Here is a 13,272-nt window from a genome sequence, read left to right as displayed (position 1 = left end):
TGTCATACATGAGTGTTAGCACCGTGTTTTCAGAGTCTCAGCCCCTGTCTCTCAGTTTGTAATTAGCTGGAGAGGCTCTCCTTCCCCCAAGACACAGTCACTCTCCTGTGACAGAACTCTGGACAAGGGAACCTTAAAGTCCAGCTGGAGACTACAAAGGAGTCAGCTCTCATGGAATGTTCCAGAATAAGCTCCGAAATTTCTCTTTCCTGTAGGGATGGGAAACTGTTTTGTCTTTCTGGCTCATTTCAGCTAGTAACTGCCTATTCCTTTACATTTCCATAGATCTTCCTGATACATTACTTAGAATCCAAATACCTATTTCCACTGCTATAAAAAAATCACTAAAGTCTCCTGATTTATAAGGTTTTAGTTATTGTGGCAAAAAAAGATATCCCTTTTGGTTTTTTTTTTTTTTTAATGAAAACATTTTTGGTTTAAAAAAAGCACCAAAAGATAACCAAACAGGATACGGCACCAAAAGGTGCGATGCTAAATATACACAAACAATGAAATCTAATCTTAGTTTAGCTTTTAATAGACTCCAGAGAGATGGCAGTTGTTCCTTCTGCCCAGCGCTCAGCCTTGTGTGTGGTTATCCCGATGGCCCCATGTAAACGCAGGGCAACAGCAGCCCCTGTGGTTTACAGCCTCCGCCCTGAGCCGCCTGCTCTTCACCATCCCGTGTCCCTCACGCTGACTCGCTCAGGATCCTCTCACCCCACGCCCTGCAGTACGTTTCACTTCCTTCAACGCTCAGCGCCACATCTGGACCAGCTTGCTTCTCAGGTGTTCCCACCCTCCCTCTGCCTCTGCTCAGCCTGCCCTCCTGCCTTTGGTTTCCCTGGCAACCCCCTCCCCCACGACTGGCCGGACGTGAGCTGGACCCTTGGGTTGATGGGCTTACACGGCTTGTCCCAGACTTCCACCAGCATCTACTGGGTACTTGTCTACTTTCCAATACATTAAAAAAAAAATCTAAATAGCAACAGTTTCATTAATTGAGTTCTGCTTTTGTTTTAAATATGCTTTAATATTCATATTGTTCATACCCTTAAATACTGCCTCAGCCACTAATTGGACTCTATGTGTGCATGGATGTAGGTTTTAATCTTTTCCAACAGTGGGTTATAAAGCCCTGCCGCTGGAGAGGGGCTTCACCTCTCTCCATGCTTTATAAACCCCTTCGAATCATGCAACCCAGACCCACACGGTTATTAACTCCAGATAGGAATCCCCAGGCACCTCTGGAAGGCACGTCCATTAAGGTTTACAGCGGGGCAGGGAAACGATGCCTGGGCCTGGACTTCTGGTTGGAAAACCACATCCATGGAGCCAGAAAAATGCCTCTATCGCTCTCCTACGTACCCACCTGGGCCAGTTTTATAATCACCAGGAGAGAAAAGCATGTACGAAGGCGATCCGAGCCAAAATAGTGGTTTCCCGAGCAACACTCAGGTAATGAACGTATGTTCCTTTAAAAAAGTAATACGCCCAATAGCCTCGCTGACGTCACTCGCATTCATCTGGCCCCAGCCCTGGCTCACTTACTAACTAACTCGTGCAGGGACAGAACCGTCCTCCTCCGCTGGGGCACACGAGGAGCCAGAGGGCCCTCCCTGCCCCTCCAGGCAGCGCCGGCTCCTGCCTCCTGCCCCATCTGTTTCCCTGTGAAAAGAATCGCTGGTTCCCAGCGAACAGAGGCATTCCAATCCTCATCAGCCTTTACTTTAGGAGTAGTTTCCGGAATCACTAAATCTTAGGACATCTGGAACAAATCAGCGAGGTTCGCTCACTGTAACAACTGGATTAAAGGCGAAGAAGACTCGGGGCGGCAGAGGAATGCCCCGGATCTGTGGGCCGCGCAGAGGCCTGACGTCATGAGACAGGGATGGTGTGCAGTGATGCATGGCTTGGCCCAGCAGTGGCACGGTGCCACCCGATGTCACACGTGAGCCGCCTGCTCCACGGGGGCCGCTTTGCACTCACAATGCAAGGGTGGGGGGATGTGCACCTCCCAGACCCCGGCAGGCCAGGCCACTCAAGAGAACCAAATGAGCGTGGCCCCGTGGTCCCCCGACCCTAATTCCAGCTCCACCATCAAATGGGGGACGGACATGGTCACAGACAATAAAACGTACGGAGCTGACAAGCCTCCCTGGATCTGGGCCCGTTTCCTCCTGTGAGGTGAGCAGCTACAGGGGCCACGGGGGAGGAGCTCTTTCCTCCTGGGTCTGGAGGCTGTGAAGGTAGAAACAAGGACGCACACGCCACACGCAGAACCTCAAACCACCACGAAGGGGCCCATCCGCCCATCGAGGGGTGCCACGTTCACCACGTGGCCCCGTGTCTCTGCTTCGGGCCTGAAGCACTCGTTTCCTTGAGCTCAGATGAGCAGTTACCCGTGTCTCTAATGAATAATAAGCCCAGAACAAGAAATAAATGGTCATTTCCTGATCAGTGTACTGTAGACCCTGGGAGCCACCGAGGGAGGAAAACGTGACAACCGTCTTATTACGAAGTCTCAGTTCTGAACGTCACAGCAGAAATCTTTCGTTGACTCCAGCAGGCGGAGCGAAACATCTGTTTCCCCAATGTGTATCTTTCCCCACACTCAGGGAAAACTTCTAGAACAGGGGTTTCTAACCTGTGTTTTGTGCCACCAGACACTCTTCGCAGTCTAGTAAAGTGAACGGAGCCCTTCTCAAAGTATTGCTTCTAAATGCACACATTGAAAAACAGGGTGGCAAAGAAACCAATCACCGAAAATACAATGATAATTGCATTGTTACATGTGTGGTGTAGCAGTATGTGCTATCTTTTAAATAGCACTGACCAATAAGATGGGGCGGCAGATCTAAAAACCACCGTAACTGTGAAGTCGGGATGAATGTAAGTGATATTCAGAAATCTCGGTCATACGGCAAGTCGATATGAAAATATCAGTGATTTCCGTGGCTGACAGTCACAGGTCCTGCTAACATCCCTACGTGTTGCTGTCTACATTTATAGCGGGATAAAATGCTAAGTTCCAATCTGAAGTCAATGCAAATAAGGATGCGACGTTTTCCGATCCAAGTTCAGAGACCCCATGAATTCTATGCACAGACCCCCAGGGAACAGGGACCCAGGAAGGACCTCTCTCCTCGGGGAAGGTGAGGGACTGTGCAATGATGGGAAGGACAGGCCACGTGATGGAGGGCGAGGGAGGGACAGCGCTCAGCCTCACACCAGGAGGAACGGGAAGAACAGCAGTTCCGCAAGGTGTGTGAGAAGATGTTTGTAAGTGCTCTGATCTCATTCATCTCAACGCCCCTGTCCCTGGACCAACAGCGAGCCAGCTTCAAAACTGGGGACGCTGGCCGGGCAGGTAGGAGAATGAGAATCTTCTCTTTCTTGGCTTAGGAGGGTACATTGTTTGTGTTTTCCACACCAGAAAAAAAAATGAGAAATTTTGAATGTTCTTTATAACTGTGGACTGAAACAGTGGCATTCGCCTCTTGTTCAAGTCTCATCATCACAGAAGACATTCTCAAAAAAGAGCCCGCATCCCTGGCCAGGAAGGCTGATACTCTGAGCATCACGGGCTCCCTGATGCCCTGAGGACTGGACCGGCTCGCGGTTGCGCCGGGAGGGCACTGCGGTGAAAGGCATCCCTCACGAGGCTGCCCGCCCCCCTGCTGTTCCTTGTGTCCGGATAGCCCTCTTTTGTTGTTGTTGTTAATGCTCACCTAAGGATATTTTCCCATTGATTTTTAGAGAGAGTGGAAGGGAGAGGAAGAAACAGAGAGAGAGAGAGAAACATCTATGTGAGAGAGACACAGCAATTGGCTGCCTCCCGCCTGTGCCCTGACCCGGGTGGGGGATCTAGCCTGCAAACCTGATACGTGCTCTTGACCGGAATCGAACCCGGGGCCCTTCAGTCCATGGACCTACACTCTATCTACGGAGCCAAACTGGCTGGGGCTAGATAGTCCTCTTTTAAAAGCAACTCCCGGGGAAGAAGCAACCAGCAGTAACCCTCACCACCTACAGGGACCTCCTCCACATCACTCAGGCCTGGTCTTTCAAAAGCCCAACCCCCTCCAATTTCAAGTGAGCAGATGCAAAGCCCACCAGCAACTGTCTCTCATCTCCCCTCCCCTCGTCCCTCCTCCCTACTCCTCACGAAATTAATGCCCGACAAATACTGGATTTGGTTTCCTTTTGAAACTCGGTCCTAAAAAGAAATGAGATTGCTTGGCCAGGAGATCTGAGGACAAACAAGTAAATATATGTGAGGTCTAATTTGCCAGGGTCTCAGGTCGGGTCCTGGTCGGGTCTCAGATCGGCCCCTGGAAGCATCTGTGACAAGGATTCGGGTGGGTGCTGGGCAGATGTCCTGAGGAGCAGGGGCAGAGGCAAGCAGTGGGGCGAGGAAGCGCTGCTCAAGTCTGTGGTCTCCGGAGAGTCTGCTGGGCCTGATTCCCACCGGGCCTCTGCAGCACAAGCCACTGCATGGAATTACCCGCACGGACACAAGGGGGCTGGCTTTTGGCGCCCCGATTGGCCAGTCACTGGCTGAGGGCTGCCAGGGATGGGTGTAACCTCCCAGGCAGGAGGCCTCCCGTGAGCTGAGGGCCATTCTTCAGACCAGATGTGGGACTGCTGTGAGCCCTTAGCAGCCAACAGTTAACACAGCTGGGCACGTGGCTCCTGCACAGCCACGGGAGCTGGGCGTGGCAGCAGCAGCACCCACCCGACCTCGTCATTGTTGGGTCAAGATCACCTGGAATGGCCCTAGCCGGTTTGGCTCAGTGGATAGAGCATCGACCTGCGGACTGAAGGGTCCCCGGTTTGATTCCGGTCAAGGGCACATGCCCGGGTTGCAGGTTCGATCCCCAGTAGGGCGCGTGCAGGAGGCAGCTGCTCAATGATTCTCTCTCATCATTGATGTGTGTGTGTCTCTCTCTCCCTCTCCCTTCCTCTCTGAAATCAATAAAAATGTATTTAAAAAAGCAAAAGATCACCTGGAATGGAGTCCGTGGAGAAGGCTCTTAATATCTAGGAGTTCCTTACGTGGTCCTGCCCTCTCAGGGCAACAGCAATGGACTGTGACCTGCGGGCAGTTCATGGTATTCCCGAGTCTGTCACCTTTGGCTCAGCGGGGAGGGACCACTGGGGACAAAGCAAAAGGACCCTCCCTGCTCAGCCACAGCCGGCCTGGGCTTGTCATCCGGGAAGTGCAGCAGGGCCGCCGTCCAACCGCCCGAGGTGACATCAGACGGCTCGGAGCACACCGGGGAGAGAAGCTAACGGGAGGCTGTGTGCGCGACCACGAGAAAGGATTGGTGTGGAGGAATGTTTACCTCTGGAAACAAAACCACGGTGCATCTTAGGAATTTGGCTTTTCTTATGGTAACTAAGTCTCTGGTGGGACGGGTGCGTCTAGTGTGAATGGCAAGAGACCAACAACCCAGCCACGCAGAATAAACTGTGAGCATCTTAGCAAAGACACAGCCCGTGGCTCCCCGCCTGCTCTCCAGCTGACAGCACCGAGGAACCGAGTCACTGCTCTCTCTGGACAGGCCCCGTATCTTAGGCCGAACCTCCAGTGAGACGGGAAACAGCGGCCATCTCATTCTGACCCTGCTGGAGGGGGGCTTACCCATAAGCCCTCCGATGGTTGGCTGTATTTGGAAGCCGAGGAAAATACTACCAAATAAAATTATACCCAGGAGGTAGACCCAGACGTCCCAGGTCGCTTGGGAGGGAAGGCCAGGGACGAGCATGTTCCCAGCGTCCTCTCTGGTTGCCATGGTTACTGCTCAGCCTGCCTTCCATGGATTCCTCGTCCTCTCACCATCTGGATGGAAAATCTCCATCAGTGTCTGCTCAACAAGAGGAGGGCCATCCTTGAAATCCAGAATTGGTTGGGATAGGTTTCTGCGGCTCATGCATGTGTGTGTGGGGGGGGGGGGGGCGGGGGGGGGGGGGGAGGCCTCGAAAATGAAGTGACTTCCCTAAGGGAAAAAAGTCAGTTGCCATGGTAACAGCTCACTGTCCTCAGCCTCACGTTGAGGCCGGTAGGCCGTTCAGGACATCAGGTCATCCCTGAGATAGGAAGGAATTTCCTAAATGGGACGGCAGCATATCACAGTGGGAGCGAGAGACAGGCCAGGTTCCCCAAGCTGCCACGGCTATTGATTTCTTTGTTTCTAAAGATCTTTTGTTGATTTTTAGAGAGAGAGGAAGGGAGAGGGAGAGAAACATTGATGTGAAAGTAAGACATTGATCGGCGGCTTCCTACACACCTTCTATGGGGATAGAGCCCGCAACCCAGGCATGTGCCCTGACCAAGAATCCAACCGGCAGCCTTTTGGTGCATGGGATGATGCCCAACCACTGAACCACACCAGCCAGGGCTGCCACGGCTATTTAAAGACAGAGACCAGGGGTGCAATGGCTGGAACATTGGGCTGGGACTCAGTAACCTCCCGGCAGGTGTTTTTCCAGCCACTGCCATTTAACTTCCTTGCTGACCTCAGATAAGGGACCCCAACCCCTGCCTGTCAGCGCCCTGTTCTGCACCTGAAATGCCACGGCCCCAAGTGCATGCGCGAAAACCACCAACGAGCCACGCGGAGCCTGTGAGCTGGGCCTGGTTCGTCCTGCCTGAGTTCCTCTGTAGGACAATGGACGGGTGGCTCAGAGCCACAAAGCCAGCATCTGTGCTCATCCCCGGGCGGGGCTGGGGCCAGGGCTCCAAAGAAACACAGCTGTGTGGCCCAGCCTCACCCAGGTCCCTCCCAGGATGACGGAGGGGTCAGAGGTCTCATCCTCTCTGCCTCCGATGCCCTGTGGACACACCCCTCATCGGCTGTCCTCAGGAAAACGGGACAGAGCTGCCAGGCCCGTACTTGGCTCCTGGGTTTGCTCTCCAGCCAAATTCCCTTCGGCATGCGGGCAATCCGTGGCTATGCCTGGTAAGGAAGGGGAAAAGGAACAAGATGCAGACAGTGGGAGCGTGTTGGCTGTTTGGCAACACGCGGGGAGAGAGCATTCCCAGGAAGTTCGTGGGAGAAAGTCTTGGTGTCAGAAGGTGATATAACACTCTTGTTGGAAATTCCAGAATAAACTCATCAACTGAGATTCTTTGAGAAAGTGGATGGAGCAGCGATTACAAAAGCCAGCTGCCCCCAATCAACAAACTTCTTTTGCTCCCCCCCGCACCCCACTGCTCCCCCTTCCAGATCTGGAGCAGAAAGTGAAGAAACGAAGAAATAAATAAGTCACATGGCTAATATTCTGGCAAGGGCCAAAGTTTTCCAGGTTTCTGATCAGTTCCCTCTCACCTTCCTTCTTTCTTTCAATAATAATAATAATAATAATAATAATAATAATAATAATAAATTTTTATTGATTTCAGAGATGAAGGGAGAGGGAGAGAGAGAGAGATAGTAACATCAATGAGAGCGAGTCATCGATCCGCTGCTTCCTGCACGCCCCACACTGGGGATCAAGCCTGTAATCCAGGCATATGCCCTGACTGGGAATCGAACCGTGACCTCCTTGTTCATAGGTCGATGCTCAACCACTGAGCCATGCCAACTGACCAAGGAAACTCTTAATATGACAGCCCACGAGCACACGGTCAAATATGAGACCCTCCAAGGAGAGGAAAATTCAACCTACATGGATTCAGAATGCAATGACTCCTGCAGGGACTGCCATTAACAGGACAGGACTGGCGGCCAACATCTCCAGAGAGAAAAGCCATTGAGCAGGTCCCCACAGGTCGGACAGCACATCAGGGATCATGAATGGGGATGGACGAAAGCCATCCACCTCCCCTCTGAACTGAGGCTACTCACACAGGGGAGGACTTTCCCCCAAGGCCGCCAGCCTTGGTACTTCTGGTCTAGAACCAGCTGATATCAGACCCCAACAGCAATGGCGAGATGGGCATTTCCAGCTTTAATTCCACTCCCCCCCCACCCGCATGGAGCAAGTAATCTGGCCTCCCCCGAGCCTCTGTGTCTTCCCTACTAAAAAGAATGTAGTACTATTTCCTTCTCTGTGTTGTTGAGAGGCTTAAATGAAATGATGCTAGCTCTCATCTACTGAGTGCTTGCTATATGCCAAGCACGTTTGGAAGCACTTAAATATCTTTTGATTCACGAAATACAATCACTTTATAAGGGGCTGCTCTTATTTCTCCCACTCTGCAGATGAGGGAACAGAGGCCCAGAGACATTAAGCAGCTTGCCCAAGGCTGCACAGCTGGTAAGACACTACAGGGTGTTTATGGATTCTGAGGACTCTATAGGGTATCCTAGGGCATGTAGGTGCTCGGTAAACAGGGGTCTCTTCCCCTTCATAAAACAAGACAACTTTACTTCTACCCCACATGGTGCAGTCAGTGATTCAAGCCACTGTGCCACTTTTGAGACGGAGAACGATTTGTTTCAAACTCTGAAGAGCTCTCTGGGCGCAGTAATCCTCCTCTCCAAGGCCGGTCTTTCGTGGACAAAGCTACCCAACTACCAGGCAAGGGTTCTGGGAAACTCACTCGACGCCCCCACCCTGACGGCGATAATAGCATTAGTAAGGCTATAGCCACAGGACCGTTATATGTGGCTGCTAGATGGTTCTTCTAACGTCATAAATAGTCTACCGTGTCTTTTCGCCTCCCCTAAGAGTGCTTTCATTATTGGAGTTGGCTAGCCAGAAGGCACTGAAATGTTTCACTGGTCTCCTATGGGAGGCATCAAAAAAAATTTTTTTTTAAAGCTCCACTGCCATAGTCTATATTTCTTTTTCTTTAACCTAATCACATGTGATGCATTCTTAGGAGCTGCGAGTATTCAGACAGACAAAACAAAACGTCGCTGCATCATTTTACAAATGGAAATTTCAGTCCTGCTTAATAGAAACTATCTGTACAGCTTCATCGGTATTCCTGGACATTTTTGGATATGGCGTGTTTTGGAACTGGACTCCAGACCATCAACGACTGTGAACTTTTAATTAAAGAGTTGATGGCTTTAGGAGACAACAGGCCAGCCAGAATTCATGCTCTCTGGAGAGAAAAAGAAAAACATCCACGAGTCCCAGTCACAGAGAGCCCTTCCCGGCTCGATCCCGGGCCTTCTGGTCACCCAGTCACTCGGGGTGTCTTCCCCTCGGTCTTCCCAAGACAACGGCTCCTCAGTCCGGTGGGAACTTGGCTGCTTCCAGCCACAATACCTTGTACTGCGTCATCTACCACTCATTGGGGGGGGATCTTTTCCGTTGCCCTTTGCTTCAACGTTTAAGTACAGTGAGTCACAGCTAATGGGAGAGCTAGGTTCTAAAGACAGCACGAAAGGCAAAAAGTGTGTCCAAATGGCCCATGGTGGAGATCAACACATCTCTCATAAGTTCAGCCCCGCCCAGGACGCTCCTGCATGGAGACAAAGGCCACGCTGTGGACCTGAGCCAGGGATGTAGGAACTAAGATGGATGGAGAGAGTAGCTGACTCCAAACTCCAGCTGGAACATACTTTCACTGAGCGGAACAGAGGACCACATGATTCATACCATCCTCTCATTCTCTCCCTCTCTCTATCTTCTCTCCTCTCTCTCCTTCTCTATCTTCTCTCCTCTCTCTCCTTCTTCTTCCGTCTCTTCTTCTTCCCTGCCTTCCTCTCTCCCTCTCCCTCTCCTCCTTTCCCCAGAATGCCTGGTTCTTCCTCATTCCCCCTAATTCCTCTTCTTGGAAGCTGCTCCATGGCCCTGTAATGACCCGTTTCTCTCTCTGAAGCACTGAGCAGGTGGTGCCACCATCACCCAGGTTTCCTTACATGGTAGGGCAGATAGCATTACTGGTCCCAATTCTCCATCCCTTCTGTTCTTGTGCCCTTGGCTGTGTGCCTCTTCAGTTCCTCTCACTAAAGGGTCAGAGCGTACTTTCCTGTCCCGTGACTTCGGGTTTGGCCATGGACGCGTGGTGACCATTAGGGTAAGGTTGAGGTAAGGATGCACAGTTCTGAGCCCAGGTCTCAAGAGGTGTGGGATGTTTCTGCTTGCTCTCCAGCACCGTGGCCATGTCAGGAGAAGAATAAGCCCAGGCTAGCCCACTGGTTCCAACAGGACAATGAAAGACACATGAAGCAGAGCTGACCTGGGTCACCTGTGTCTGGCTGAGGTCAACCCACCGTCTGCTGAACCGCAGATGCATGAGCACGTCAGCCAAGGTCCAGCTGAATCCAGCCAACCCTCAGCTGACCTGCAGAACCTTGGGAATAAGTGATTGCTGTTTCAAACCACTGAGGTTTGAGGTAGTTTGTTATGCAGCATATGTTGTGGCTGTAGCTAGCGGATACATTATTGATGACTGGACCCACAGATCAGAACTGGCTCGAACCAGCACGAAGAGGCAGAGTTGTGGAAGTGGAGGCAGCTTTAGGCATAAGGTAACTTACTGATCACCGGCCTTGGGTTTTACATCTTACTATATGAAAAACACAATTCAATAGAGATAGATTTAATCACCCATGACTGGGCAGCAAGAACATCCAGACTTTCCTAACCTAAAATTTTACCTTGGAACAAGTGAGCATTCCCCCACCACAGGAACGTCTCTATAATCCAAACTAAATGTCCAACATTCACAGTCTGCCTCAAAACAAAACAAACCCCCATATTTTGTTTCCTGTTACGTTTCCCCTAAAACACTTTTTGGAAGACCTATTTAAAACTAAAAGTAATGACCTGATACTTTATGAAAGCTTCTTTAGATTTGGTTTCTTTAATAACCCCAGGAGGTCCTTCTTACTAATGTTAAAAATTTCCAAGACCCGCTTCATCAGGTTGAAGTAATTGTCTAAGTTTGGCAAAGCATGAGGTACTTTAATCTATCGCTCTTGTCTTAAGTCAAAGAAATGCTAATTAATATTTAAGCGGTTCAGAGGAGTATTTGTGTGTGTGTGTGTGTGTGTGTGTGTGTGTGTGTGTGTGTGTTGGGGGATTACATCACCTTTCGCCCAATAAATGCGAACAAAAGGAAAAGGACCTCAGTATTTCTTTCCTTTGATGAATAATACATTTATCATCATAAGTGTCCTAGTATATTCACTGGTTCATGAGGGGATATTTCATTCCACCCACACTTAACTCTCACAGATTCAAATAAAGGACGCAGGACGGCATTTCAGAGAACAGCTATCAAAGCGGATGATGATTTTTGAGAAATGGTCATAAATCATAGGAAAGGGCTTTCTGGCCCCAAGGCTAAAACAATCTCTCAGAAGGAACTGTCTGGAAAGGAAACCATTCTCTGAAGTGTGGCTAAGGGATCCAGGGCCAGCGCCTTCATCCTCGGAGAAGTCTGAAATGCAGGGCTGGCGCAGGGGAAGTGGGAGGCTGTGTGCGGTTCACCTCTAGCCTGGGGGACTGGGGGACTGTGGGAGGAAACCCCGAAACAACAGAGACTGGCTGCTCACTTGGACCAGGACAACGTGGCCCCCTCCTGCCACAGAACCACTGATGGTTGTTAAAGCAGACGCCACTGCCAAGTGTGGGGTGGGGGGAGAGGAAAAAGAACCTTTATATAATGATCGGTCCAATCATAGGAGTTATCCCAAACAGTTAAATATTGGCAACCTCATATGGTTCAATTTAATACAGCGAGTAAACATAAAATACTCCCCCCCCCCCACACACATACAAACATAAGTGCCCACAGAAATCAGAAATATAGGCTAAATTGTGAGATATGTGGAATTGCAAACAAAAACCAAATTCCCCCTCACCACCCCCCAAATAATAGCTGTTGTTAAAACTATTGTATAAGATACATTTTTTAAAACCACAAAATACCACTGCAACCCACCACCTCTATTTATCCTCTTTGATGGGGCGGGAATCTGCACATTGAGGCTTTGGGCCTGGAGTCGAGACAAAGGAACCTTCCAGAACAATGTTGCGAAAGGAGCACTGACTTACCTGGACAGCAACAATTGACCCTGAAGCTGCAGGTCAGCGGCACAGTCCTCGGAACGGCAGTTCCTTTCAAAAACAGTCTGTGAGAGAGACAACAGGAGGGTTGGGACAGGAGTTAGTGGCAAACAAGTGAATAACAGCCCAATACGTTCTTCCCGACCAGCCGGAATTCTGCCGTTGAGCCCTTCAAGCCCTCGACGCCCCAGAAGCCAGCTCCCCGGCTCGGGGAGGGCTCCTTCTCAGGCTCCAGGGAAACCCACACCAGCGGAGGTCTTGCCTGCTGAGTGTATTCCTTCCTGGACTCCTTTTCGGTCTGTTCGAGGGCTTCTTTGAGCAGTTTTCTCAAGAAGGGTACATGATACAGTCCCCCCCATCTCTGAGAATCTCTCTACAGACCCTCAGGTGTGAGTGGATAATGGTCAGTTGAGTCAAGAATCCTTACATGAATGTCTGGCCATTCCCCTCTGTTTACCATCTTGGGGAGGCAGCAAAGCTCTAGCTGAGACCAGCACTGGGGGCAGACCCTGACTCTACAGGACCGCCAAGACTTAATCCACTCCATGCCACAACCCAACATGGACTCGACACCGTTTAGTGGAAGAAAGCAAGGCATTTAAGTCCTAGCGTTATCTGGCCACGTGACTTCGAGAGCTCCAAGGAGAGAGGTGAGGCGCTCTTTGCGGAGCGATCACACAGGTATTGCAGAGGATAAAAGTCAGCTCTGCCTCCTGGGCTGGGCCTCGCTCTCCCTCTCAGAATCTCTCTTCCCCTCCAACTGAGCCAACATCTGGAAGACACATGGAGGAAGGCCATTAAATTATCGTAAACAAAAGTATTCATCAGGAAAAGGACAAGCAGCAAGGCTCACTCTCCCACAATTTTTCTCAGGCTCCCGCACAATCTTCCCAGGATTTTCCTTGCATTTTAATTTCAACCAAAGAATCGCATGGTTAAAACAAAAATAATGACCCCGCCGCAACCCCTCCCTATTGAGTCCTGCTCTCCAGGGTCAACCAGTGTTATCCATGTCCACTTGGTGTTTCATTTGGTGATTATGTCCTTATCTCTAAAAATTATGCGGGTACTACCACTTCTTGATTTATCGGATTTAGACATTATCGGAGAGAATTCCTGCCAGGATAGACAACAAGTTATCTCACTTACACAGTGGACCCTCCCAGCCACCTTTCCTAATTTTAACCGGCAAATCATTACCCTTAGCGCCTCCACGGCAGTGATTCTCCACTATGACTGCAACAGAATTACCTGCTCAGCTTGTTAAAACGCAGATTGCTAGGACACACCCAC

The 13,272-nt window shown here is 50.5% G+C and overlaps 1 protein-coding gene across 2 annotated transcripts in view; it reads right to left on the bottom strand.

Annotated features, from left to right (window-relative positions):
- ITGA9 (integrin subunit alpha 9) overlaps positions 1-13,272 on the bottom strand; it is a 273,816-nt gene that overhangs the window by 114,257 nt on the left and 146,287 nt on the right. For both annotated transcript variants that reach the window (XM_079794406.1, XM_079794407.1), the window contains one exon: positions 11,968-12,044. In XM_079794406.1, the coding sequence (XP_079650532.1) occupies positions 11,968-12,044 (77 nt within the window). The remainder of the gene's footprint in view (positions 1-11,967; positions 12,045-13,272) is intronic.

This window comes from Cnephaeus nilssonii (assembly GCF_951640355.1).
Source record: "Cnephaeus nilssonii genome assembly, chromosome: 17".
Lineage (NCBI taxonomy): Eukaryota > Metazoa > Chordata > Mammalia > Chiroptera > Vespertilionidae > Cnephaeus > Cnephaeus nilssonii.
This window is presented reverse-complemented; position numbering and strand designations above follow the sequence as displayed.